This window comes from Hemiscyllium ocellatum, chromosome 12, assembly GCF_020745735.1.
Source record: "Hemiscyllium ocellatum isolate sHemOce1 chromosome 12, sHemOce1.pat.X.cur, whole genome shotgun sequence".
Taxonomy (NCBI): domain Eukaryota; kingdom Metazoa; phylum Chordata; class Chondrichthyes; order Orectolobiformes; family Hemiscylliidae; genus Hemiscyllium; species Hemiscyllium ocellatum.
In genome coordinates, this window is record NC_083412.1 from 61603159 (window position 1) to 61628896 (window position 25738).

Genomic DNA, 25738 nt, shown 5'->3' on the forward strand with positions numbered 1-25738 from the left:
TGAGCAGTTGTCTAACTTCCCTTGTGCTTTTTGTTATTGGTCCAACAAAACTTCCAGGCTTGTTTGGTTTTCCTACATCTGGCTTTCTCCTAGCCCACCAACACTGATTTCATGTGGTCCACCTTATTACAATGAAAACACCAAAACTTTTTAACTTCTTTGTCCCCTCAAGGATTTTTTTTTACCCTGTGGTAAGTTATCCTTATGATCTTCACTGAGATCTACCTTCCCCTTTCCGTGTGAGGATTTCTCTTTGCCCCAGTTTCTATCCCTCATGGACTGAAATTGATTCTAGAAGCCAAACCGGGTTTTATAGACCAGTTCATAATCATCAGCCACTTCAGCTGCTAACCTTGCTGTTTTAACTCTCTGCTCTTCTACATGAGTTTGCACTACTTCAGGCAGTGAATTTTTGAATTCCTCCAAAATAATTACCTCTCTAAGGGCATCATAAGTTTGCTCAATTTTTAAAAGTCTTATCAATCTATGGAAATTACTCTGTTTGATCCTTTCAAACTCAATATAGGTTTGACCAGACTCCCTTCATAGATTCCTCAAATGTTGTCTATAAACTTCTGGTACAAGCTCATATGCACTTAAAATGGCTTTTTTCACCTCCTCATACTCCCCAGATACATCCTCTGATAGTGATGAGAATACCTCAGCAGCCCTATCTACAAGTTTTGTTTGGATCAGCACAACCCACATTGCCACTGGCCACTGCATTTGTTTAGCCACCTTTTCAGATGAGATGAAAAAGCTTTCCACATCCTTCTCATCAAATTTAGGCAATGCTTGAACATACTTAAACAGTTTCTCACTAAGCTTCTGACTACCAGGAGCTTGCTCTTCCTCATGAAGCCTACCCTCAGCCTTTATCTCCAGCCTTTTAAGCTGCCTTTTCTTTTTACGTGTCAGTTTTTGAAGTTCATAAGCTCTCTCTTTTTCTTTCTCTGCTCTCTCTTTGTCTCTCTTCTGCTGCTCTATCTTTTTCTCTCTGTTCTGCTGCTCTCTTTTTCCCTCTCTTCTGCTTCTACTTCTAACTCAAACTGTTTCATTTCTGCTGCCCTTTTCTTATTTCTTGCCTCCAACTCAAGCTACTTCATTTGCAATTGAATTCTTGCCATCTCAATAGATTCTGATGGTTTCTCCAGCAAGTTTAAATGCTGAGCTACTGCTGCAATTATCTCTCCTTTCGTCACTGAAACAGGCAGTTTCAATTCCAGTTTCACTGCTAATTCTTGCAACTTGGTCCTATTCACTTTTTGCAAAACTTCCAAAGTCATCGTACCCACACTCAGAAAAGTTTTGGTGACTGAAAGAGCCATTACTATCCCAAGCTTTGTCTACCCAACCAAACCAACACCCGAAATAAGGACACGGGCAACAACCACTAGCTGTTTCAAAATCCCACAAAGAACACGTGGGATTCGGTGGTGGGCGGCACGGTGGCACAGTGGTTAGCACTTCTGCCTCACAGCGCCTGAGACCCGGGTTCAGTTCCCGACTCAGGCGACTGACTGTGTGGAGTTTGCACGTTCTCCCCGTGTCTGCGTGGGTTTCCTCCGGGTGCTCCGGTTTCCTCCCACAGTCCAAAGATGTGCGGGTCAGGTGAATTGGCCATGCTAAATTGCCTTTAGTGTTAGGTAAGGGGTAAATGTAAGGGTATGGGTGGGTTTCGCTTCGGCGGGTCGGTGTGGACTTGTTGGGCCGAAGGGCCTGTTTCCACACTGTAAGTCTAATCTAATCTAAAAAACACCCAATCTGTCCACTCAAAACCTTCTTAAGCAGGCAACCCCAGACTATAACTTTGCAATTTGTTGAAGGGCAGAAAAGAGAGAGAGTTTCCACACAGCTCTCTGTTGAACTTCTAACCGGTTCAAGACTGAACTAAAACTGCTCAGCTAGAAAGCTGACCACTCCCCTCTCTTTATACAGGTCATTCCTAAAGCATGACCACTTTGGCCTGAAGTCTCATCTACTTACATATAAACAAAAGGTTTCTCAAAATCCTTTTCATCTCTGTACCAAACCAGACTGATTGGAGCCCAGCCTAATGTATTGCCCCTCTGAAAAAAAAAATCAAGGGCAGAGTCTTCTTGAGCCAAGGAACAACTTTTAAAAAGAAAGGGACTAGCTTTGTGACAAAGTAGACCTGCATGATTAACAACGGAATTATTCAAAGTTACTTTGAATAAGTAACAAAAAAAGTAACAAAAAGTAAACAAAAAGAGCTTTAAAAAGGCAAAAACTACACATTTGTAGCTAAGTAATCATGGTAAATATATGAATTAGGAAAAAAATGTGTAAACACCATATGGTAATGATGGACGAGAAAGAATCTAATGGTCCATTCAGTCTGTCCCACACAATTGTGATACTTTATTCATCATAATACTAACATTCCTCCCCAAAAGAAAGGCAAGAAAAGCAGATAGGAGAATAAAATCTGAAATATTCCTCTTTAATCCCCTTAAGTAAACAACAATGCTGTCATGGATCACATTGTCCACATGTGCAAAATGTTCAGATTACAGAGGAGGAAGTGCTGGATGTCTTGAAACGGTTAAAGGTGGATAAATCCCCAAGATCTGATCAGGTATACTGGGAACTCTGTGGGAAGCTAGAGAAGTGATTGCTGGGCCTCTTGCTGAGATATTTGTATCATCGATAGTCACAGGTGAAGTGCCGGAAGACTGGAGGTTGGCAAACGTGGTGCCACTGTTTAAGAAGGGTGGTAAAGACAAGCCAGGGAACTATAGACCGGTGAGCCTGACCTCGGTGGTAGGCAAGTTGTTGGAGAGAATCCTGAGGGACAGGATGTACGTGTATTTGGAAAGGCAAGGACTGATTCGGGATAGTCAACATGGCTTTATGTGTGGGAAATCATGTCTCACAAACTTGATTGAGTTTTTTGAAGAAGTAGTAAAGAAGATTGGTGAGGGCAGAGCAGTAGATGTGATCTATATGGACTTCAGTAAGGTATTCACAAGGTTCCCCATTGGAGACTGATTAGCAAGGTTAGATCTCATGGAATGCAAGGAGAACTAGCCATTTGGATAAGGAACTGGCTCAAAGGTAGAAGACAGAGGGTGGTGGTGGAGGGTTGTTTTTCAGACTGGAGGCCTGTGACCAGTGGAGTGCCACAAGGATCAGTGCTGGGGCCCTCTACTTTTTGTCATTTACATAAATGATTTGGATGCGAGCACAAGAGGTACAGTTAGTAAATTTGCAGATGACACCAAAATTGGAGGTGTAGTGGACAGCAAAGAGAGTTACCTCAGATTACAACAGGATTTGGACCAGATGGGCCAATGGGCTGAGAAGTGGCACATGGAGTTTAATTCCGGTAAATGTGAGGTGCTGCATTTTGGGAAAGCAAATCTTTCCTAGGGAGTGTTGCTGAACAAAGAGACCTTGGAGTGCAGGTTCATAGCTCCTTAAAAGTGGAGTCGCAGACAGATGGGATAGTGAAGAAGGCATTTGGTATGCTTTCCTTTATTGGTGAGAGTATTGAGTACAGGAGTTGGGAAGTCATGTTGCGGCCGTACAGGACATTGGTTAGGCCACTGTTGGAATATTGCGTGCAATTCTGGTCTCCTTCCTATCGGAAAGATGTTGTGAAACTTGAAAGGGTTCAGAAAATATTTACAAGGATGTTGCCAGAGTTGGAGGATCTGAGCTGTAGGGAGAGGCTGAACAGGCTAGGGCTGTTTTCCCTGGAGCGTCGGCGGTTGAGGGGTGACCTTATAGAGCTTTACAAAATTATGTGGGGCATGGATAGGATAAATAGGCAAAGTCTTTTCCCTGGGGTCAGGGAGTCAAGAACTAGAGGGCATAGGTTTAGGGTGAGAGAGGAAAGATATAAAAGAGACCTAAGGGGCAACGTTTTCTCACAGAGGGTGGTACGTGTATGGAATGAGCTGCCAGAGGATGTGGTGGAGGCTGGTACAATTGCAACATTTAAGAGGCATTTGGATGGGTATATGAATAAGAAGGATTTGGACAGATATGGGCCGGGTGCAGGCAGGTGTGACGAGATTGGGTTGGGATATCTTGTCGGCATGGACTGTTTCCATGCTGTACATCTCTATGACTCTATGACATGTACATTGCAGAGAACTTCTGTCTTATACAAAATGATCTCTATCCCAGCTCGTAGCAGTCATAATTCTTGTTTAGAGAAATTTAGATGAATTCTTTACTCGGAAGGTTGTAGGGGCATGGAGCATACTGCCTGCAACAGTAGTAAAGGGCCAACTTAAAGGATATTTAAATGGTCATTGAATAGGCATATGAATGAGAATGGATTTGTGTAGGTTAGATAGGCTTCAGATCGGTTCCAAAGGTCGACGCAACATCGAGAGTCAAAGGGCCTGTATTGCGTTGTCCTATTGTACGTTCTAATGTTCTATGTTGTAACACTTATAGGATAAAGTGTCAGGCAATTCCTCATGTATTATTATTTTAAATAAAGAGTTGTTTACCATGCAACAAGTGCTGCCCTAAAATAACTTGTAATCCCCTTGCCTTTCCAACCCGTTTCGTTGAAATAATTGATCACACAAATGAAATCTAATTAACCTATAGATGGGGCATGTTCATCCAAAATTGAGGACATTGCATATCAGTTATAGATAGCAATACTGAAGAATTATCACCAATAAGTGGAAAGACTCTAATCCACTTGTAAAGACTTTGGTTTGACAGTTGACGTCAGGAAGTTAACTATCACAGTCCATATTGCCATCTCTCAGCATAAAGAAATTGACACTGGAAGTTGTGAGAATTCCATGCACCTAGACTCCATTAATCTGACACAGTAATGAAGTCAACACACATCACAAAAATGGCATCTGTTATGCTCAAGTTAACTGACTGAATATAAAGCAACAGTAATCTGATAGACAATATCAAGCAGGACAAAAACTGCAACCTCTGTGCACTCCTCTATTGTGATGACACCTAAGCAACATAGGCTAGGTAGGAGAAAAGGCTGAACGATTTCCACCTCTGGTGTCACAGATGCATTCTTTGCATCTCTTGGTAGGACAAGGTTACCAATTCACTGCCTCCTCACATGTAATTCTATCAGCGTACATCCATTACTAAGCCAATGATATACATACTGACCTGATCACATTGGGCGGTTGATGACAGCCAAATACACAAAGACTTTCTGTTCAATGAATTGATTACTGTGTCACAACCCTGAGGACATTCATAGCTCTGTTATAAGTTCACCTGCAAGATGATGATATAATCCTGAATGAGACCACAATTTTGTTAGGATCCAATTATGGACCAGTAACATTTCTTGTAAGATAGACAAAATTTGAATTCTCAGGTGTTTACTACAAGAGTAAAGCAAGATTCCATTGTTGAAAGCAAGTAGAAAAAATAATATCAATAAAGCAGGATATTTATCCTATACTCTGACATCTAGAATTAACATGAGGTTAAAAATGAATTAACAGGCAAACTGATTGAGCACTCAACAACCGCCCAGTGACCGTAGATGCCAGCTTCTCGATGAATGTGGCAAATATCCAAGGGGTTGTCATGATGTGTACATGCTGGAAAGCTCTCATATCCTGCACCCTTTCAAAGTTTTCACATCATACAGAAATGGCTGCTGAGACACACTCCCTTTCTTAAACAGTCAATGTTAGCTTTGCGAAACCCTGAGACTATCAGAAAAAAGTGAGGACAAAAGATGCTGAAGATCAGAGTCAAAATGTGTGGCACTGGAAAAGCACAGCGGGTTAAGCAGCATCCTAGGAGCAGGATAATTGATGATTCGGACATAAGCCTCTCATCATGAATGTGATGAAGCGCTTATACCTGAAACGTTGATTCTCCTGCTCCTCAGATGCTGCCTGACCTGCTGTGCTTTTCCAGCACCACACCTTCAGACTACTGCAGGATGGAGTTACAACCAGCTCACACTTTCACCAATGCCTTAGTGGAATAGACAATAGACTTATTTAAGATGAGCCTTCACTGCTCCAGTGTTGCCTTGCTCAACTCAAAGTGGATGTCTTGCATTATTATCATTTGCTGTGCCCTTCACAACTAGAGCCAACAAAGGGGTGATGTTCTGGATACAAAGGAAATGCAGGATTGTGGGCAAGATAATGATATCTGTGTGAACATCGAAAGACCAAAGTAGACCCATATACTATCGAGCTTGAGAGGCCAGACAGAACCTCATCAAAACCTCGTTCCTGGAGGAATGCGCTGTGTTTGGATTTGGAATCATACAATTCCTATATTCCAGAAAGAGACTATTCAACCCATTGAGTCTGCAGTGACCTTGCAAAGAGCTTGTCTCCCCATCCCATCCCCTATCCCCATATCCACCTAGCCTGCCCATCCCTAGTGACTGCAGGGCACTTTAGCCTGCCCAAACCACCTAGCCTGCACATCTTTGAACTGAGAGAGGAAACAGGAACCATCAGTAGAAACCTACATAGATATGGACAGAACATGTAAACTCCACACACTCAATCATGCAAGGTTGGAATCAAACCTGGGTCCACTGTGAGGCAGCACTTCCTTCCAAGGTCTTTCTTTCTATTGATAATATGGCAAGCAGCCTCTGGTCAGTGTATTGTATAATGACATGTTTACTCCTTTCCTTGAACTTTTATTTTGATAAACAAATGTTTTATTATCCATGTGGACCATAATTTCCAATACAGTCACACTGCTGTCACACTGATTCTAATTTTTTGATTCTTGATTCCAATTTTAATCTTTTTGTTTGCACTTATGTTCTCCTGATACTTTACATCTTTACATCAGCCCCACAATTTCCAGTTTTCTGACCCAAACCACCTTGTATTCATCATGGATGTGCAATCCCTCAACATGTCCATTCCATTAGGCTCTCCCCTTCTTCCTTGAAAAGTCCCCATCCAGTGCACCCTCTTTTCCCTGGCTGAACTGGTTCTTCCTTTGAACAACATTCCTTTAACTCATCCGATAAGAATCCCAGCTATGCCTGTCTCTTTGTGGGGTATATGAGACATTCCTGTTTCATTCCTACTTCAACTCATACCACGACTCTTTCTCCAATATATTGATGATGTCATCAGTGCTACTTACTGCTCTTGTTAGGTATTAGAAAACGTGCTTCCAATTTTTATCTTCTCTCATCTTTACCTCTGACTCTTTGCTTTCCCTCCTTGACTTCATTGTTTGCATTTCTGGGTATAGGATGTCCACCAATACACTGACTCACACAGTTACTTTGACTACACTTCCTCCCACCTTGCTACCTGCAAAGATACCATTCCATTTTTCCAGTCGCATCTGTTCCAGTGATGACACCTTACATCAGAGTGTATCCAACATGTGCCCCATTTTCCTCAATGCAGGATTCTCACCCATTCTGTTTCACGAGGATCTCATCTGTGTCTCATCCATCTCTTGCACTCCTGCACTCTCCCCTTCTCCCCCCTTTCAGAACAATGATTGCATTCCCCTTATCCTTACTTTTCACTTCATCAGTATTGCATTCAAAGGCTCATCATCCACCATGATACCTCCACCAAACACATCTTCCCTTCTCACCCATTGTCAGTATTCAACAGGGACCATTCTCTCCATGACATTGTGGTCCACTCTTCCATCATTTTATTACTGTCCCATGGCACCTACCTGTGCAATTACAGAAGGTATGATACTTGCCATTAACCTTCTACATCCCCTCCATCCAAGACTGCCAACACACTTTCCATATGAAGCATTATTTTGTTTGCACTTTATTGCACTGTGTGCAGTTCTGGTCTCCAAATTTGAGGAAAGACATTCTGGCTTTTGAGGGAGTGCAACGTAGGTTCACAAGGTCAATTCCTGGAATGGCGGGATTACCTTACACTGAAAGACTGAAGCGACTGGGCTTGTATACCCTTGACTTTAAATCTTCGAGGAGAAAGTGAGGACTGCAGATGCTGGAGATCAGAGCTGAAAATGTGTTGCTGGAAAAGCGCAGCAGGTCAGGCAACATCCAAGGAACAGGAGATTCGATGTTTCGGGCATAAGCCCTTCTTCAGGAATGAGGAAAGTGTGTATAGCTGGCTAAGAATCTTAGCCTGCTGGACACACTTTCCTCATTCCTGAAGAAGGGCTTATGCCCGAAATGTCGAATTTCCTGTTCCTTGGATGCTGCCTGACCTGCTGCGCTTTTCCAGCAACACATTTTCAGCTCTACCCTTGAGTTTAGAAGACTGAGAGGGGATCTGACTGAGACATATAAAATTATGAAATGATTGGACAGTCTGGCACCAGGAAAAATGTTTCCATTGATGGTTGAGTGCCGAACCAGAAGACACAGCTTAAAAATATGGGGTAGACCATTTAGGACAGAGATGAGGAGAAACTTCTTCACCCAGAGAGTGGTGGCTGTGTGGAATGCTCTGCCCCAGAGGGCAGTGGAGGCCCAGTCTCTGGATTCATTTAAGAAAGAGTTGGATAGAGCTCTCAAAGATAGTGGAATCAAGGGTTATGGAGATAAGGCAGGAAGCGGATACTAATTAGGAATGATCAGCCATGATCATATTAAATGGCGGTGCAGGCTCAAAGGGCTGAATGGCCTACTCCTGCACCTGCTGTCTGTTGTCTGTTGTCTATTGTTTATTGTCTATTTAACCAAGTCTGCCATACTCACAGTTCACAATGTCTCCTTTACATTGGCAAGACCAAACACAGACCGGGTGGCTGCTTTGTAGGTCACCTTCACTCTCCATAGAAATGACCCTGCCCTTCCAGTTATTTGCTATTTCAATAAATCATTTTACTCCTATGATAACATTTTGGTCCTTGGCCTACTGTAGTGTTTCAGCAAAGCACAGCGCAAGCTGGAGGAGCAAGTTCATTTTCTTCTTAGGCAGTTTATCACCACAAGATTCAAAATTGAATTCTACATCTCTGTGTTTGACCGCTGTACTGCATTTTTCTTCCATAAAACATAGAACATAGAACATAGAAAAATACAGCGCAGTACAGGCCCTTCGGCCCTCAATGTTGTGCCGACCGAAGCCTACCTAACCTACACTAGCCCAATAACCTCCATATGCTTATCCAATGCCCGCTTGAATGACCATAAAGAGGGAGAGTCCACTGCTGATACTGGCAGGGCATTCCATGAACTCACAACCCGCTGAGTAAAGAATCTACCCCTAACATCTGTCCTATACCAACCCCCTTAATTTAAAGCTGTGTCCCCTAGTAACAGCTGACTCCATACGCGGAAAAAGGTTCTCACTGTCAACCCTATCTAAACCCCTAATCATCTTGTACACCTCTATCAAATCTCCCCTAAACCTTCATTTCTCCAATGAGAACAGCCCCAAGTGCCTCAGCCTTTCCTCATACGATCTTCCTACCATTCCAGGCAACATCCTGGTAAATCTCCTCTGCACCCGTTCCAGTGCCTCCACATCCTTGCTATAGTATGGCGATCAAAACTACACACAATACTCCAGATAAGGCCGCACCAGAGTCTTATACAACTGCAACATGACCTCAGGACTCCGGAACTCAATTCCTCTACCAATAAAGCCCAGTACGCCATATGCCTTCTTCACAGCACTATTTACCTGGGTGGCAACTTTCAGAGATCTCTGTACATGGACACCAAGATCCCTCTGCTTATCCACACTACCAAGTAGCCTACCATTAGCCCAGTAATCCATCTTCTTGTTACTCCTACCAAAGTGAATGACTTCCATCTTCACCCTCTCCCAACTGTGTCTTATTGGTAAGTTGCAGAGTTGGCCCTTTCTTAAAAACTTTTTATACCTAACATCAAGACCTGTTTTACACATCTATTTCTCCATTGCACCCATTATCACTGACTTTGTCTTTTGCCATGGACACCCTCATAATCTGTTCAACTTACCCCTCTTCCCACTCTGTGTACAGTGTGATGCCACTACAGTCCAACTACTCTCAGTTCCCAGGAATAACTATACTAGTTTATTTCCAAATTCAAGATAAAGATAAAAAGTTATTTAGAAATACTCTGATGTGTCAGTAAATGCATTTTCAGCTATTGTATATTCTGGATCTATATTGTACATCTTATTTGTCATTAATTTCTTTTGGAATGTATTTCCTACATTATCACAAAATTACCAACATCATTCCTGTGCAGTCCTCCTCTGATGAAGAAGTGTGTCAAACTGAAGAGAAAGAATCAAACAAAGGTACATTTTAACACATTTACAATGTGAATATATGGGTCTTTTCAGCAATCGTCAATGTAAACTTTAAAAAAGCTAAAATCTGCAATAATGCTTTCAGTTGTTTAAAAACAATCAAAGGATTTTATATTCTGCAATAAAAATGGAATAACTGAGACAATCCATGAGCAATACCTTTACACTCTTGGATTTGTTGGATTCAATGCTACCCCAAGTGAATATTTTGAATTACTAAAAATGTAATGTGACCATGCAGACTCATGAAATAACAATATGCTGTGTATCTGTTAGTTGTGTAAAATTAAGTGCAGTTTTAAGGGTCAGAGTTTGTGCTCTGTCCATTTTTGTTGATCCGACTTGCATCCCCCCCCCCCCCCCACCACACACACACACACACACACACACACACACACACACACACACACACACATTTCTTGTCTAGTGAGAAGAACTATCTCTTAAATCTGCCTCTTCACCTGAATATATCTAAAATTCAATATGGCCAGTGGCCTTGAACTCATGTGAGCATATGAATTAGAAGAAGGAATAAACCTTCTGGCCCCTTGAGCCCCCCTCCATCAGTCAGTAAGAATGATCTAGTCGACCACTTCAGAATAACTTTTTAAAGTCATGTTTAATGATTTAAAAGTTATAATGGACTACTTGCTAGGTTAATTGATGTATACTAGTCAGATTTTCAATAAGTTGCATCTTTTGTAGTATTTCAGAACTTCTAAAATGTGCCTTCTAGTGCCCCACAAAAGCCTAATATGAGCAGTGTCATCTGAATAGGCTTGATCATAATTGCCATCTGTATTATCTAAACATCTGGGAATAGGTTTGTAGAAGGGTGTAGATTTTCAGATGAGGCCAGTTTGCAAGGTAATTATTTTTAAACTAGCATTGGTAGATCAATAAAACTCAATATGTACTTGACTCAGCTTGCACTCTATGTTCTTCTTTGGTTTTACCATTTGCAAGGTCACACAGACTAGTAGAAAATCTTCTCCATTTCTATCAGTGTAATTCACACACAGTAAAATGGAATTTGAATTGACCCACAGCGCCAGGGTCCCGGGTTTGATTCCTGCCTCAGGCGACCGTCTGTGTGGGGTTTGCACATTCTTTCTATGTCTGCGTGGGTTTCCTCCTGGTGCTCTAATTTCCTCCCATGATCCAAAGATGTGCAGGTTTGGTGAATTGGCCATGCTAAATTGTCCAAAGTGTTAGTGCATTAGTGAGGGGTAAATGTAAGGGAATGGGTCTGGGTGGGTTACTCTTCAGAGGGTCAGTGTGGACTTGTTGGGCTGAAGGGCCTGTTAGGGAATTTAATCATTATTATTTTTTCTCACATTTAGTGAAGAATAAGTTCGTGCTTTTGTTAATGGAAGAAAGCCTGGCTAAATTAGCTCTTTTTAAAACATAAATTCATTTTGTCTAGGAGAAAGGTATCCACACTGAAGGGAATCCTTTATATATTAAGCTTGTTGCGACCAGCCAAATTAATAAAGAACCAAAGCAATTCATTTCCCCCTCACCCAGTAGCTTGATAGTTTGGTAACTGCTGAAATATTTTTAACACCTATCCATGAACAGAAATATCACAGAATAGGACATATTTCCTAATTAAATTCTTCCTTTGGATAGCTTGATGCAGGGAGAAGGTGACCAGTGGGCACAAAAACAATGTCAAAGAAAGGCAATGCCAACCCCTAATATTCCCAATAAGTAATGCTGAAGGACTGAGTGAAAGCTGTGCCATCAAAGCATTTGTTTTATATGGAAGTTCTACATGTGCTATGCCACCTTCTGCACAATAATCAGCAACAGTTCAACCTTGTTCATGGTTATCAGACAACAGAACTTTCAGCTTTAATATACAGATGCCAACCAAGTTGCAAACAGGGGCTAATGCATCACTCAGCCGATCTTGCTTGAACCACATCAGAAATACTATTTATAGGAAGGCTGCAGAATTAATCTATTTTGGGATGTATGGCAGTTATAAATGAAAGAATTACAAATCCATGGGCCATATATCTTCTGCAGGCATATGCAAGTGAAAGGAGAAAGTGAAGACTGCTGATGCTGGAGATTAGTGTCAAAAGGTGTGGTGCTGGAAAAGCACAACCGGTCAGGCAACATCAGAGGAGCAGGAGAGTCGATGTTTTGAGCATAAGGTTTTCTTCATCATTCCTGATGAAGAGCTTATGCTCAAAACATCGAATCTCCTGCTCCTCGGATGCTGCCTGACCAGCAGTGTTTTTCCAGCACCAATATTTTGTCTATGCAAGTGAAAGTGCAGATTTAGGAGGTGGCTCTTCTCAAACAGACAGGAAATGGTGCATGTGGAGGAAAATGAGTGTCATGTTGGTAAAAATAAATGCAGCACAAAAATCTGGCTTGTAATTGCTTAAACTTTTGTTGCACTTTTACGCATCTATATTTCATTTAGCCAGAAAACTACTTAGTTTTCCAACATGCTGGTAGACAATAAATAGTAGATGATATCCACATTGCACTTCAAGTCCTGTTATGGAGACTAAGTTGACGAATTTATAAAATAATCTAACATCACCCAAAGTAATATCAGATTGTTGTGGAATTAATAACAGCTGGCAGAGAAATCCACAGATTTCTATAAATTCTTTCCCCCACTATTAATTTCTTATGATTTGAAAATGTAAATCATCAACACAACTTTTACAGTAAATCACAATAACTTATTACTTTGGGCATTTGGAAATATCAGATTTAAAAAACCATATATAATTTCACGAATGTGTATTAGTGTGACCTAATGAATCTGACAATGGCTGTGCAGTTTCTATACATTTTCTAACTTTATTATTTGTCACAGTTGATGTGGCTTCAATTTACGAGGATGCTGTGAGGTCCACTATGAAGAGCACACCAGAGACAGAAACCTGTGATTGGACTAAAATCAACTTGGAAAGGTATGTTTAACAAAGACACAATATTTCTCTCTCTTTTGCTTAATTTCCCATACCATAAAAGTCATGCAACAACATCAAAACACAGATCCCTTGAATGACTAACTGCATTCTAAGGAATGAAAGATCCTCCATTCCAGTATGAAAATGGATTGTAAGTAACGTTTCCTAGTACACGTATTTGGGTAATAGTGTATTGTAAAACAAAACTTGCATTTGTATCACAACTATCACAACCTCAGAATTTTCCAATGTGCTTTACCGTTAGTTAGGTGCCTTTTGAACCATTTGAGCTATTGTAATATACAAAATGCAGAGCTAATTTACATCTAGCAAGTTTTCACAAACAGCAGTGTGGTAATGACCAGGTATAGTCATTTGTGGCTTTTGATTGAGCGATAAATATTAGTCAGGATTCTATGTCTATCTCTCCAATTCCTTGTCAAAATACTCCTGTGGGATATTTAACATCCACCTTAGAAATTGTACATAGCAACTTAGGACTTAGGAGCAGGACATTCAATCCTTTGAGCCTATTGAACCATTCAGCAAGATATTGGTTGATTCATTAGTCTCAACTCCACCTTCTAGTCTGTCACGATACTATAACTTAATATTGTGTAAATTCAATGATTTAGCTTCCACTGTTTACTGAGGAAGATAAGTCCACAGACTAATGTGATGATAGATGTATCATTTATGATTATTTATTATAATATCATTTTTGGAAGGTCAGTTTTACCATGAAGGCAGATGAACTAGGCTCATTTCTAAGGAGGTTTGTTTGAAAGTAAAATCAAGCTCAGAGTCCTGATGAAACAGTGTTGTTACTCCAGTATACTTCGGAAAGCAAATGGCTGTCGATTTGTGTGGCGTGTTAATGTAAAATTATTTATTGGGTGGTGGTTTATGACAGGTTAGTAAATATTTAAGATGCTAACTTACTTTCAGTTCAGAATAATCAAGTGGTCATGGAACAGACTGCCAGAGGTAGTGGTGGAAGTGAGAACAATTTTGTCATTTAAGAAACATATGGACAGGTACATGGATGGGATAGGTATGGAAGGATACGGACCAAATTAATTATGAAGACTGGGTAGCATGGGCAAATTGGGCTGAAGGGCCTGTTTCCATGCTGCAGACCTATACAAAAAGGAACTTCACAGAAAAGGTACCTACGGAATCAGTTAAATAGAACTTTAACAAGTTGAGAGGGGTAATTTGTACATACTTGAATCTCTAAATTAATGGTGTTGAGAAATAGGTTGAAAACTTGTTGTACAGATTTTTCTAAACTGTTCTTCTATATCCAGATAGTTTCATTTTTAGTTGCCATTCTTTTTGTAATAATCTTCTGTGCTGTTGTTCAAAAACTCTGGAATCTTGTGTCACTATACCTGACTGACTGACCACCATGTGAACTACATTTTTTGAAAATGATGTATCAAGCCCAATCTTACTCTGAGATCTGACTTGTCCCATTTACCATGTGTTGAGATCATAATGCTGATGACCCTGAGAGAAAAATATCACCTCATCTCTATTTTAAAAAGCAGAAGTCTTATTCCTAGACCATGTCCCCAAGTCCGGTCTTTCCATAATAGAAATATTCTTCCAGGATCTATCCCGGAAGACAAGTCAAATCACTCACCATCATAAATATTTCAATAATGTTCATCTTTGTAAACTCCAATGGATAAAAGCTTAATCCTTTACTTCATTAAAAAAAAAGTGCTTTACCTCAGGAATAAGTAAACTGTTTCTGAATTGCCTGTAATGCAATTGTTTCATTCTTTTTCAAACAAGACCAAAATTGTACAAAGTACTCCAGGTGTGGTCTCACTAATACCTTCTACAAGTGCAATAAAGTGTTTCCTACTCTTATATTCCATTTCACTTGCAATTAGCACCAGAATTCTATTTGTCTTCCTGATCACTGTAACCTGCATGCTATATTTGTAATTCACATTTCAAGATACCTAGATCCCTCTTAACATCAGAGTTCTGCAGAGTTTCTCCATTTAAATAGTATACTACTTTTCAATTCTTCCTGTTAAAATAGGCAACTTCATACTTTTCTACTAAATGCCAGCTGTCAAGTGTTTGTCCTCTCATATTGCTGTTCAGACTCTCCACCACCTCTTGACAATAAACTTTTCTTGCCTATCTTGGCATCATCAACAAATCTAGCTACCATGCAGTCATTGCCAATATCCAAGTCATTGACATAGTTTGTAAATAGTTGAGGGCTCAGAACTGATTTCAATGGCACTCCAATCAGGCGTGCCAACCTGAAAATCTCCTATTTATCCCTATTCTATACTTCCTTTTAGCAAAACATTCCTTCATCCATATTACTCTGGTTATTGCTCCCTGTGCTTGTTTTTTTTTAAGTACCAAGAAGATAAGCATTTATTCATTTGCACAGTTTACTTACAGAAAACACTTTCCAACCGGAGCACACCTATCATGAATTACACATGAATATATCAGTAATTTTAATATGCTATAACTTGATTTCTCTCTCCTTTCATGCAGCAATAAAGAGCGGAAGCAGACATCTCAGTGGCCACAAAAATTAGAAAAATACAGGTAATAGCAAGCCAAACAAAGAAAGTCAGTTTGTAAGGAACTAAAGAAGGTGCCAATGTAAATAAAATATGATGGAAAACTGGGAGCTGTTCCACACAAATCATAAAGCTAAGGCTTTCCAAATCAATCATAGATGTCAGTTATATAGTTCCTCCAGAATGTTAACTATTTCTTCTTATTCCATACTTAACCATTCGAAATAACAGTAGATTTTTCAAACCTATCAAAACATTCTGCTACGTGGCCCCCAGCTAAATTTATTTTTAACTGCAAAAAAAAATTGTCAATCCCAGTGCAAATGCCAAGACCTTTCGCATTGGCTCCATCAACTCCACAAAGCCACAGTGAAACCAACAAATTTTAATAATTATGGTACACACTTTGTATAAGTAATGCAATTCCTTATACTGGGAACTGGAGAATCAATTAGAGATGGAATAGCTACTTAAAGACAGCAAGAAAGTTTGAAACACTGTCATATGGCAAGCATATATAGGATTACGTGATGATATTTGAATGCAAGCAACTTCCAACTTGATTCTGGACCTAATTATCAAACCCCTTGAACTAATGATTTTGCATACAATCTCCTCCTTTTCTGCACGAAGATACCCTTATGTGTGTTTGTATCTTACCAAAATCAGTTGGAATGCACAACAAATACAAATGTTTTTTTGTGTTGGCTTAAACTAAGTACTTAGAAATGGTCATTTGCAATCAGCAAAGAATTGACAGCTTGATTTGTCAATTCCACATCATCTTACTGAGTAACCACATGGTACTAACTACAGTATTTGGCCTGTGTTTAAAAGAGAACTGGCTTGAAACAAGCCACATTGAATGGGCTCACATACTAGTCTAAATTTACCCTCATCTGACTATTATGATATGTCTTTTACACTCATTTGTAATCTAGCATTCTCATCCTTATAGCACTGTATGTCTCAAAAACATTTAACAGGTAGTGGCTCAGAACCGGCTACATCAGGGAATTCACGATTGCAAAATAAGTGCTGGTTTGCCACTAGCATCCACACCCCATGAATGAATAAAAACAAATATCTTACTGTTCAAGTCACTGTTCCCACCTTTTTTTCCTCTACATTTCCTCTGTGCTCTACATAGCATACTACTGAGAATCAAAAGTAGCAACGTTTACAATTGGTATAGAATACACATGCAAGTCCCCATGTTGACCAAAGGTCTCATAGTTTAGATTTTGAGTTCAAAGTAATCAGAATTCACATGAAACAAATCAAGCCTAAGTCAACGTTTTGAATTTTCCCAACCCTTCTTCCTTACATGGAATAAAACTAGAATAGTAATACTAAATACTTGTTTTGATATTTTTAGCAGTGCTACTACATATGTAATTTTTAAAAAAATTATTTTAAGTTAATGTGAATGGCACCTTTGTATGGCAATGGTACACAGTTTTCACTGTATTTTACATTGAATACATGTAACAATAAAAGGATATTCTCTTTTATCCTAGACTATTAGCAATCATTGTTTTACATTTCTGTGTGGTACTCAGTACTTAAGTTGTGAGTTTGCTTGCATTCAGCACTAATCATGATTTCCCATACATATACTAATGTGCAATGAACAAATTAAGAATTAACAAATTATTTTGATAAGTGACTTGATCATTAGTTGTCAGAAATGATTATTAGGAAGACTATTTCAAGATTGCTTTGCAAAAAGACTATAAAACTTCCAACGATTTGATACTGTCAATTCTGACCAATGATCACCTTAAAGTGTGTACTTCTGGATATTGTCACTAAGTGTAACTGACATTAGATGTGTTAGTATAGTTTATAACAGCTGTAATTTTGCACTGACAGGCAAGAGCTTGATGAAGTAAAAGGAACCAAACTAGCCCTTAAGAACATGATTGTCCCATCATACTTTCAGTCTGATATGAACAAAGCCTTGGACTCAGCTCAGGTATTTTTTCAGTTCTCCTTTTTCAGTCTGTGTATAACTGCTTTTCTCATTGATCAGAAAAGGATGACATAATAAATATATATTCAGTATCTGATTGATCAAAAGAGAACAAATTGAATCTTTCTGCTTAAAAACCTCAACCATACTCCTGATAATTGAAAGCAAACCAAGAACTATTAAGATTTTCAGGGGAAGTCACTAGGATCATAGAAATGATAGTCCACACTTCACAAGTTTACTGTAATTCTCTAAGAAAGATACTACACTAATGAGTAAGGGTTATTTGGGGCATACAGGGGACAGCTCTGCATTTTCAGTTAACAGCAGCTGTTGGGGGGAATGCAGTTTGGAGAATTGAGATTAAGTTGAACCATATTCCTTACAAGCGTGGCTTGCAACTAAACTCAGTGGTCTAGTGTTATAGCAAGGTGAGTGTACTTCACAATCCAAGTCAAAGTAACTGTGTGAGTCAGTGGGGCTAGGCTGGCCACCAATATCCACTACAAACTCACTGACTCCCACAGTTACTTGAATTTATATCCTCACAACTGCTTCCTTTAAAACTTTATTTAAAAATTATCCCATCTCCCAGTTTCTCTATCTCCATGTTTCTGTTTTGATGATGCAAGTTTCGACAAGGGGCCTCCCAAATGTCCACCTTCTTTCTGAACTGAGGATTCCCCACCACCACGTGACATTTCTGATAAAACACCTGTACTTTCACCCTCCCTCCTTCTCTTTCCTCCCAGAACAGCAATAGGGGTCCCCAGGTCCTCATGTACCATCCCACCAGCATTCAATTCCAAAGGATCATTAGCCATCATTTCTGCTATCCCCAATGGGTAACCACCACCAGACACACATTCCCCTTCCCTCCCTTGTCAGCCTTCCACAGGCACTATTCCTTCTGGGATACCTAGGTTCATTCCTTCTCCACTTCCAACACCGCCCCTTACTCCTATAATACTTGCCTCTCTACATTATCCCTCCTTACTACCCAATGCCCCAGACATATCTTCTAGGTGAAGCAGCAATTTAACTGCACTTCATTCAATCTAGTCTACTGTATTCTATGCTCACAATGTGGTCTGCTCCACATTGGGGAAACGATATACAGACTGGGTAACAGCTCTGTAGAACACCTACATTCTGTGCACAAAAATTATCCTTAGCTTCCTATTGTCTACTCCAACAGACCACTCTGTTCTCTGGCCAACGTCTCTGTCTCAAGCATGCTGTAGTGCTTCAGTTAAGCTCAGCGCAAGCTGAAAGGACATCACCTTATTTTCCACTTGTGGACCTTTCAGCTTCAGGACTCAATATCTCAATATCGAGTTCAATAATTTTAGGACCTAAGCACCTTGCCCCACACACCGGACCTTGTCATTATATGGGCTGCTATCACAACAACTCATTGTCAGCTACTAGTGGTCCCCATTAGCAGCAATTCATTCTTCCAGGGTAGCCTTTATCCATTCCTCTGTCTACCCAACAGTTGTTCCCTCTCTCTGGGCTCCATTTAAACCTATCATTTAGTCCTCCCCCTTGCCCACCTCATTTTCAGCACGTATACTAACCTTCTCCTTTTCCTATCCTCAATCACTTCTGAAGAAGGGTCACCGCACCTGAAATGTTAACTCTGCTTTCTCTCCACAAATGCTCCAGACCTACTGAATTTTGCCAGCAATTTCTGTTTTTGTTCCTCATTTCCAGCATCCTCAAGTTCTCTGTTTTGTTTGTGGAACTGCACCGTGATCAATCTGACGACTATATTCTCATAACATCGACTATAATTCAATAGTATTTCATTGGTTGTGTTGTAGTTTGGAATTTTCTGAAGATTTGAAAGGCAATATCTTTCCTGAGCTTGATGTTGAAACTTGAGTGGAAGAAAGTCATGATTCCCATGTGACAAACAGTGTTTCCTCTAATTTTTTTTTCTGGTTGCATAGGCCTGCAATGTTCATGTGCACCAGTGACTTCCAGAACTGAATATTAATATCATGATCACTGTGCACAGAATGTTAGAGCAGTTTAATGTTCTCAGGAGAATTTTATTCAACATTTTAATTTTTAAAAACTGCACTGCAACCATTAAATTGAATTTCCCTCCCTTTAGGCTATATGCTGACACTGCTGATGAGAAGGTTCCCATTTTTATTGGAGCTGTTGCAAGTAAACATTGAAAACCCTGACTTTACATTAGCCTAAAAGCTAGTCTGTAGCTTCTGGTCATCAAGAAAACATATTCTCAATTCAGGAGCATGATTTGCCAGATTCCAGTGGCTTCACATTGACCTTTGTCTGTTTTCAGTGCAGGATAATTTAGGCGCCATGGCTTAGTTGGTTAAAGCACCTATCTAGTAAACAGGAGATCCTGAGTTCGAATCTCAGCGGTGCCTTTGTCTTCGAATTTAACGGTCGGCACAGCATCGTGGGCTGAAGGGCCTGTTCTGTGCTGTACTGTTCTATGTTCTATGTATGATACATTCATGTATTCCTTCTCAGAAATTTAATAGAGTAGAGTTCAGGAGAAAGACTCAATGTATGAACCTCAATGCTAGTAATTTGCCAAACAAAACTGATGTTGGCTTTTTGTTTTACCGACAAACAATTGCTGAGTTATCGAGTTGTACAGCATGGAAACAAACCTTTCAGTCCAATTCATCCATAACAACCAGATATCCCAAAATAGTCTAGTACCATTTGGCTCATATCGCTCTAAACCCTTCCTATTCATGTAACCATCCAGATGCCTTTTAAATGTTGTAATTGGACCTGCCCCACCACTTCCTCTGGCAGCTTATTCCCTATATACACTACCCTCTGTGTGAAAAAGTTTCCCTTTGGATCCCCTTAATAACTTTCCCCTCTCACCTTAAACTATGCCTTCTATGTTTGGACTCCCTTTCCTGTGTAAAAAAGATCTTGGTTATACACCCTATCCCTGCCCTTCATGATTTTATAAACAACTGTAAGGTCACCCCTTAGCCTCTGGTGCTCCAGGAAAAATGGCCCCAGCCTATTCAGCCTCTCCATATAACTCAAATGCTCCAATCTTGACAACATCCTTGTAAATCTTTTCTGGACCCTTTCAAGTTTAACCACTTTTCCAAAGCAGGGAGACCAGAACTGAACACAGTATTCCAAATGTGGCCTTACCAATGTCCCATACATTCATAACATGACACCCAGGCTCCTGTACTCAATGCATTACCAATAAAGGCAAGTATATCAAATGCCTTCTTCACTACCCTGTCTACCTGTGACAACACCTTCAAGGAATTAAGCAACTGCAAATCAAGGTCTCTCTGTTCAACAATGATTCCCAGGACCCTAACATTTACTAAAATGCAATACTTCATATTTATCTAAATTAAACTCCATCTGCCATTCCTTAGCCCATTTACCCATCTGATCAAGGTCCCATTGTACCCTGAGATACCTTCTTCACTGTTCATTACACCACTAATTTTGGTGTCATCTGCAAACATACTAACCATTTGTCTTATTTTCACATCCAAATTATTTACATAAATGACAAAAAACAGTGGAGCCACCACCAATCCTTGCAGTACACTGTTGGCCACAGGCTTCCAGTCTGAAAAGCAACCCTCCACTACCACCCACTGAATCCCAACTTCAAGCCAATTTTGTATCCAAATGGCTAGCTCTCCTTCAATTCCATGTGGTCTAACCTCGCTAACCAGTCTACCATGTGGAACATTGTTGAAGACCTTGCTGAAGTTCACATAGATCATGTCCACCACTCCGCCCTCAACAATCCTCTTTGTTACTTATTCAAAACTCAATCAAGTTAGTGAAACATGATTTTCCACACACAAAGCCATGTTGACTATCCCTAATCAGTCCTTGCCTTTCCAAATACCTGTAAATCCTGTCCTCAGAATCCTCTCCAAAAACTTGCCCACAAAAATCAGGCTCACCAGTCTATAGTTCTTTGGGTTTTCCTTACCACCTTTCTTAAATAATGGCACCACATTGGCCACCTTCCAGTCTTCCAGCACCTTACCCATGGCTATTGATACAAATATCTCAGCAAGGGGCCCAGCAATCACTTCCCTAGCTTCCCTCAAAGTTCTGGGATACACCTGATCAGCTCTCGGGATTATCCACTTTTATGTGATTTAAGACAACCAACACCACCTCCTCTGTAATATGAATACTTTTCAAGATATCACTACTTTTTTCTCCAAATGCTCTGGCTTCTAAATATACTATAACCTAAGGTGATAGGGCAGAAGCGTGCACATATCTTCAGCCAGAATCTGCCAAATTGGGAAAAGAAGAAGTACAATTTTGCAATGTTCATGTCTGAAACAGATGTTAGGCCCCAGCAATTTCCATTAAGGGACCAAATGATCAAGACCTAAGCTCTAAATATCCAAGCAATAAAACAAGACCTTGGGAAAGCCAAGTAGGCTGCAACCAACAAAATTAAATGTTTTATTAAATAAATATATACGGTTGTGGAGCCAGGATTAGCAGGACATCACGTTTGACCAAGAGAGTCAGAAACACACCCTGCATTCGGTACCTCACTGCAAAAGGTTCGGCCCTCTTTCCCACTGTGATCAATGCCATCCTCTCCATTTGACCTTCAATCTCTTCCCATCCTAACTTGACTTCTGATCTTTTAACCCACACCCCCGCTATGTAAATCTGATTTCTGTTTGAGTTTCCACCATAGTTCTCAACTTCTTTGCGTCAGAGTGGTCTGATCTTAATTCATTATTTTTGCATTGCCAAGTTAATGGAAACAAATCTTAAGGTCCAATAATTCTGCACCTCTACCTTCACTGTTCAATTATGGTAACTACTCTGTGCTTCTGTGCAGAAAATATTGGCCATGAGATAGAGCAGTAATTCAACTAGTAATTCAATTAAAATATTTCTTGATTCACAGTGCATCCCAAATACATTTCAACTTGTGTTCTGTTTTACATTGTTCAACTTCAATACTGAAATCTGTACAAGTCTTACATTATCACAAATTATTTTGTACAGGGGCTTGATACGGACGATTTATCAGAGTCATTTCAAATTAATCAGAAGATAAAGGTTCCAGAGGTATTTAAGGATTTATTTTCAGCTTCACCTGATACAGATGCAGGTAAACTCATGATACTTAACTATAATCAATTGATCTGATCTCCTTTGAATTATTATCTTATGTTGAAATAGTGTAATTCTCATGTAAAGTTAAATTTCAGCATCTTTATTTCTAGGCGTACTTTGAAGTATATAGAATTAGAGAAATCCTGAAACATTTTATTTGGTTGAGGTGAAACTACCATAAGATTAGAAGAAAATGAGCTGAATTTTCCCATATTTTGGAAATGTGTAATTTTTGGCTAGTTTAATTGAGGGTCCCCTCTGTGGGCCATGGCAACTTGTCTCATCAGTCTTCTGCTGTTCACCTCTGCAATTATGCATCCAAGCGACACTGCTTGTTAAATCACAAGATCGCAGAAGCGGAAGTGCCTACTGCTGCTGGGGTCTTCATGCAGTGATGCTGGAGGAACCTTATTTAAACCCCTGCTACACACTAGTTCAAATGCTGCAAGCCAGAAACTATCATTTCAAGTGTATTACTTGACCACAATTTGAAAGGAGGTAGCTGAGAAAGGGTATTTGGCAACCTAGTTTGTGGACAGGGATCTTGAATCCTGGTGGGAAGGGCAGTAGAGAAGAGGACTGTCCTCATTCCTCAGGACCAGAAATTGCCAGTGTGATCAGAAATAGCCTCCCAAGTGCTAATTCCATGGGCAGAAGAAAGGCAGAGTAATGCCATAAGGTCATCAACCTCTGTGCTCTGCAAGGGTAATTTACCTCAAGTTCACCCTAAGTCTGCCATTGCACATGCATCCTACCAAGGCTAATGTTCTGAGACTGCTGAGCTGCAGATTCCTGAATCTCGAAGTCGAGGCAACTAAATATGTTTCATTATGCTATGCTGTACTGTTATCCTATTACCACCACTGTGGACGTGTTCTTAACATGCTCAACCTTCAGTCCCTGTTATACAATTTGGTCCCCATCTTCTCTTAAGCAGATGCCAATGGCACCATGCAGCCTCTGCCCCAAAGAGACCAGTCCCTCACCTATCAGTTCCTCTTCAATATCTCAAGAAGAAGTCACTGAACCCTCAGAGGATGAACAAGCAGGGTTTTCTCCTGCACTCTCCGCTAGCTCACATCCACCTCAATGGGCAGAATCTGGTAACTACATCACTGGCACATTACTGCAGCTGGTCAAAGCAGAAAAACTCGATTAGCATCATATACTCAAACATGCAGTCCCTCCACCACTAACTCAGTATCAGCAGGGTGTCTCAATCACAAGATGTACTGCAGAAATTGATAAGGCTCCTCAGACAGCACCTTCCAAACCAATGACCATTACTATCCAGAAGGACAAGAACAGCAAATGAAAAATGAACATAACCACATTGCAAGTTCCCCTCCAACCACACACAACTTTATTTGGAACTATATCACTGTTCCTTCACTGTCATTAGGTCATAATCCTGGAGCTCCCACCCTAACAGCTTTGTGAGTCGACACACATTTGGTGGACTTCAGTGGTTTAAGAAGGCAGCTTACAACCACCTTCTCAATACCAACTAAGGATTGGCAATAAATGATGCTCCTTTCCCATGACAGATCTCATAAACAAATTGAATAAAACCTTGGATTACTTAAATTTTCATGGAACTAAACACAGAATGAAGTTGTTGTGGTTCTGTTCGCCAAGCTGGGAATTTGTATTGCAGACGTTTCGTCCCCAGTCTAGGTGACATCCTCAGTGCTTGGGAGCTTCCTGTGAAGCGCTTCTGTGATCTTTCCTCTGCCGTTTGTAGTGGTTTGAATCTGCCGCTTCCGGTTGTCAGTTCCAGCTGTCTGTTGCAGTGGCTGGTATACTGGGTCCAGGTCGATGTGCTTATTGATTGAATCTGTGGATGAGTGCCATGCCTCTAGGAATTCCCTGGCTGTTCTCTGTTTAGCTTGTCCTATAATAGTAGTGTTGTCCCAGTAGAATTCATGTTGCTTGTCATCTGCGTGTGTGGCTACTAAGAATAGCTGGTCGTGTCGTTTCATGGCAGGTTGGTGTTCATGGATGCAGATCATTAGCTGTCTTCCTGTTTGTCCTATGTAGTGTTTTGTGCAGTCCTTGCATGGGATTTTATACACTACATTGGTTTTGCTCATGCTCATCGGGTCCTTCGTTCTGGTGAGTTGTTGTCTGAGAGTGGCTGTTGGTTTGTGACACTATAATAGACACTAATATTATAGGACAAGCCAAACAGAGAACAGCCAGGAAATTCCTAGAGGCATGGCACTCATCCACAGATTCAATCAATAAGCACATCGACCTGGACCCAATATACCGACCACTGCAACAGACAGCTGGAACTGACAACCGGAAGCGGCAGATTCAAACCACTACAAATGGCAGAGGAAAGATCACAGAAGCACTTCACAGGAGGCTCCCAAGCACTGAGGATGACACCTAGACAGGGGACAAAACGTCTGCAACACAAATTCCCAGCTCGGCGAACAGAACCACAACAATGAGCACCCGAGCTACAAATCTTTTCACAAACTTTGAACAGAATGAAGTTTCTTTTAGTTTAGATCTTCAGCTCTGCTCTTTCAAGTGTTGTGCCGGTAATTTTCACCTTTTACATTGATTTATGTGGATAAAGGACTAATTTCAAGTATTTTAGTATGAGTTATTCCACAAACATTTGAAAAACAAATGGAGAAGGATAAAATAACTAGAGCATGCTTACCACATGTCATTGTCTAGAGCATCATGGCATTTTGGCTTCTAACTCTGCACACACATTTAGTTCACATCGAGGGGCAAGGAGTTTTTAAAAAAGCAAAAACAGTCAGGCCAATACAAATTTGAATCGTAATTTTTTTTTTATATTGCCAAATTCCTACTTTAGGTATAAAGAAAAAGGAGAAAATGTACTTTTGACTGGAATTGTTCACCTCT

The 25738-nt window shown here is 40.3% G+C and overlaps 1 protein-coding gene and 1 non-coding gene across 2 annotated transcripts in view; both read left to right on the top strand.

The window, feature by feature from the left end:
• The window catches only part of spag17 (sperm associated antigen 17), a 225401-nt gene that overhangs the window by 157113 nt on the left and 42550 nt on the right, over positions 1-25738 (top strand). Inside the window, exons 42-46 of the mRNA XM_060832789.1 lie at positions 10163-10214; positions 13072-13168; positions 15704-15757; positions 17608-17710; positions 22739-22844. Coding sequence (XP_060688772.1) covers positions 10163-10214; positions 13072-13168; positions 15704-15757; positions 17608-17710; positions 22739-22844 — 412 coding nt within the window. The remainder of the gene's footprint in view (positions 1-10162; positions 10215-13071; positions 13169-15703; positions 15758-17607; positions 17711-22738; positions 22845-25738) is intronic.
• trnat-agu (transfer RNA threonine (anticodon AGU)) lies at positions 20039-20112 on the top strand. Its single transcript has one exon. It is a non-coding gene; the product is annotated as a tRNA-Thr (tRNA).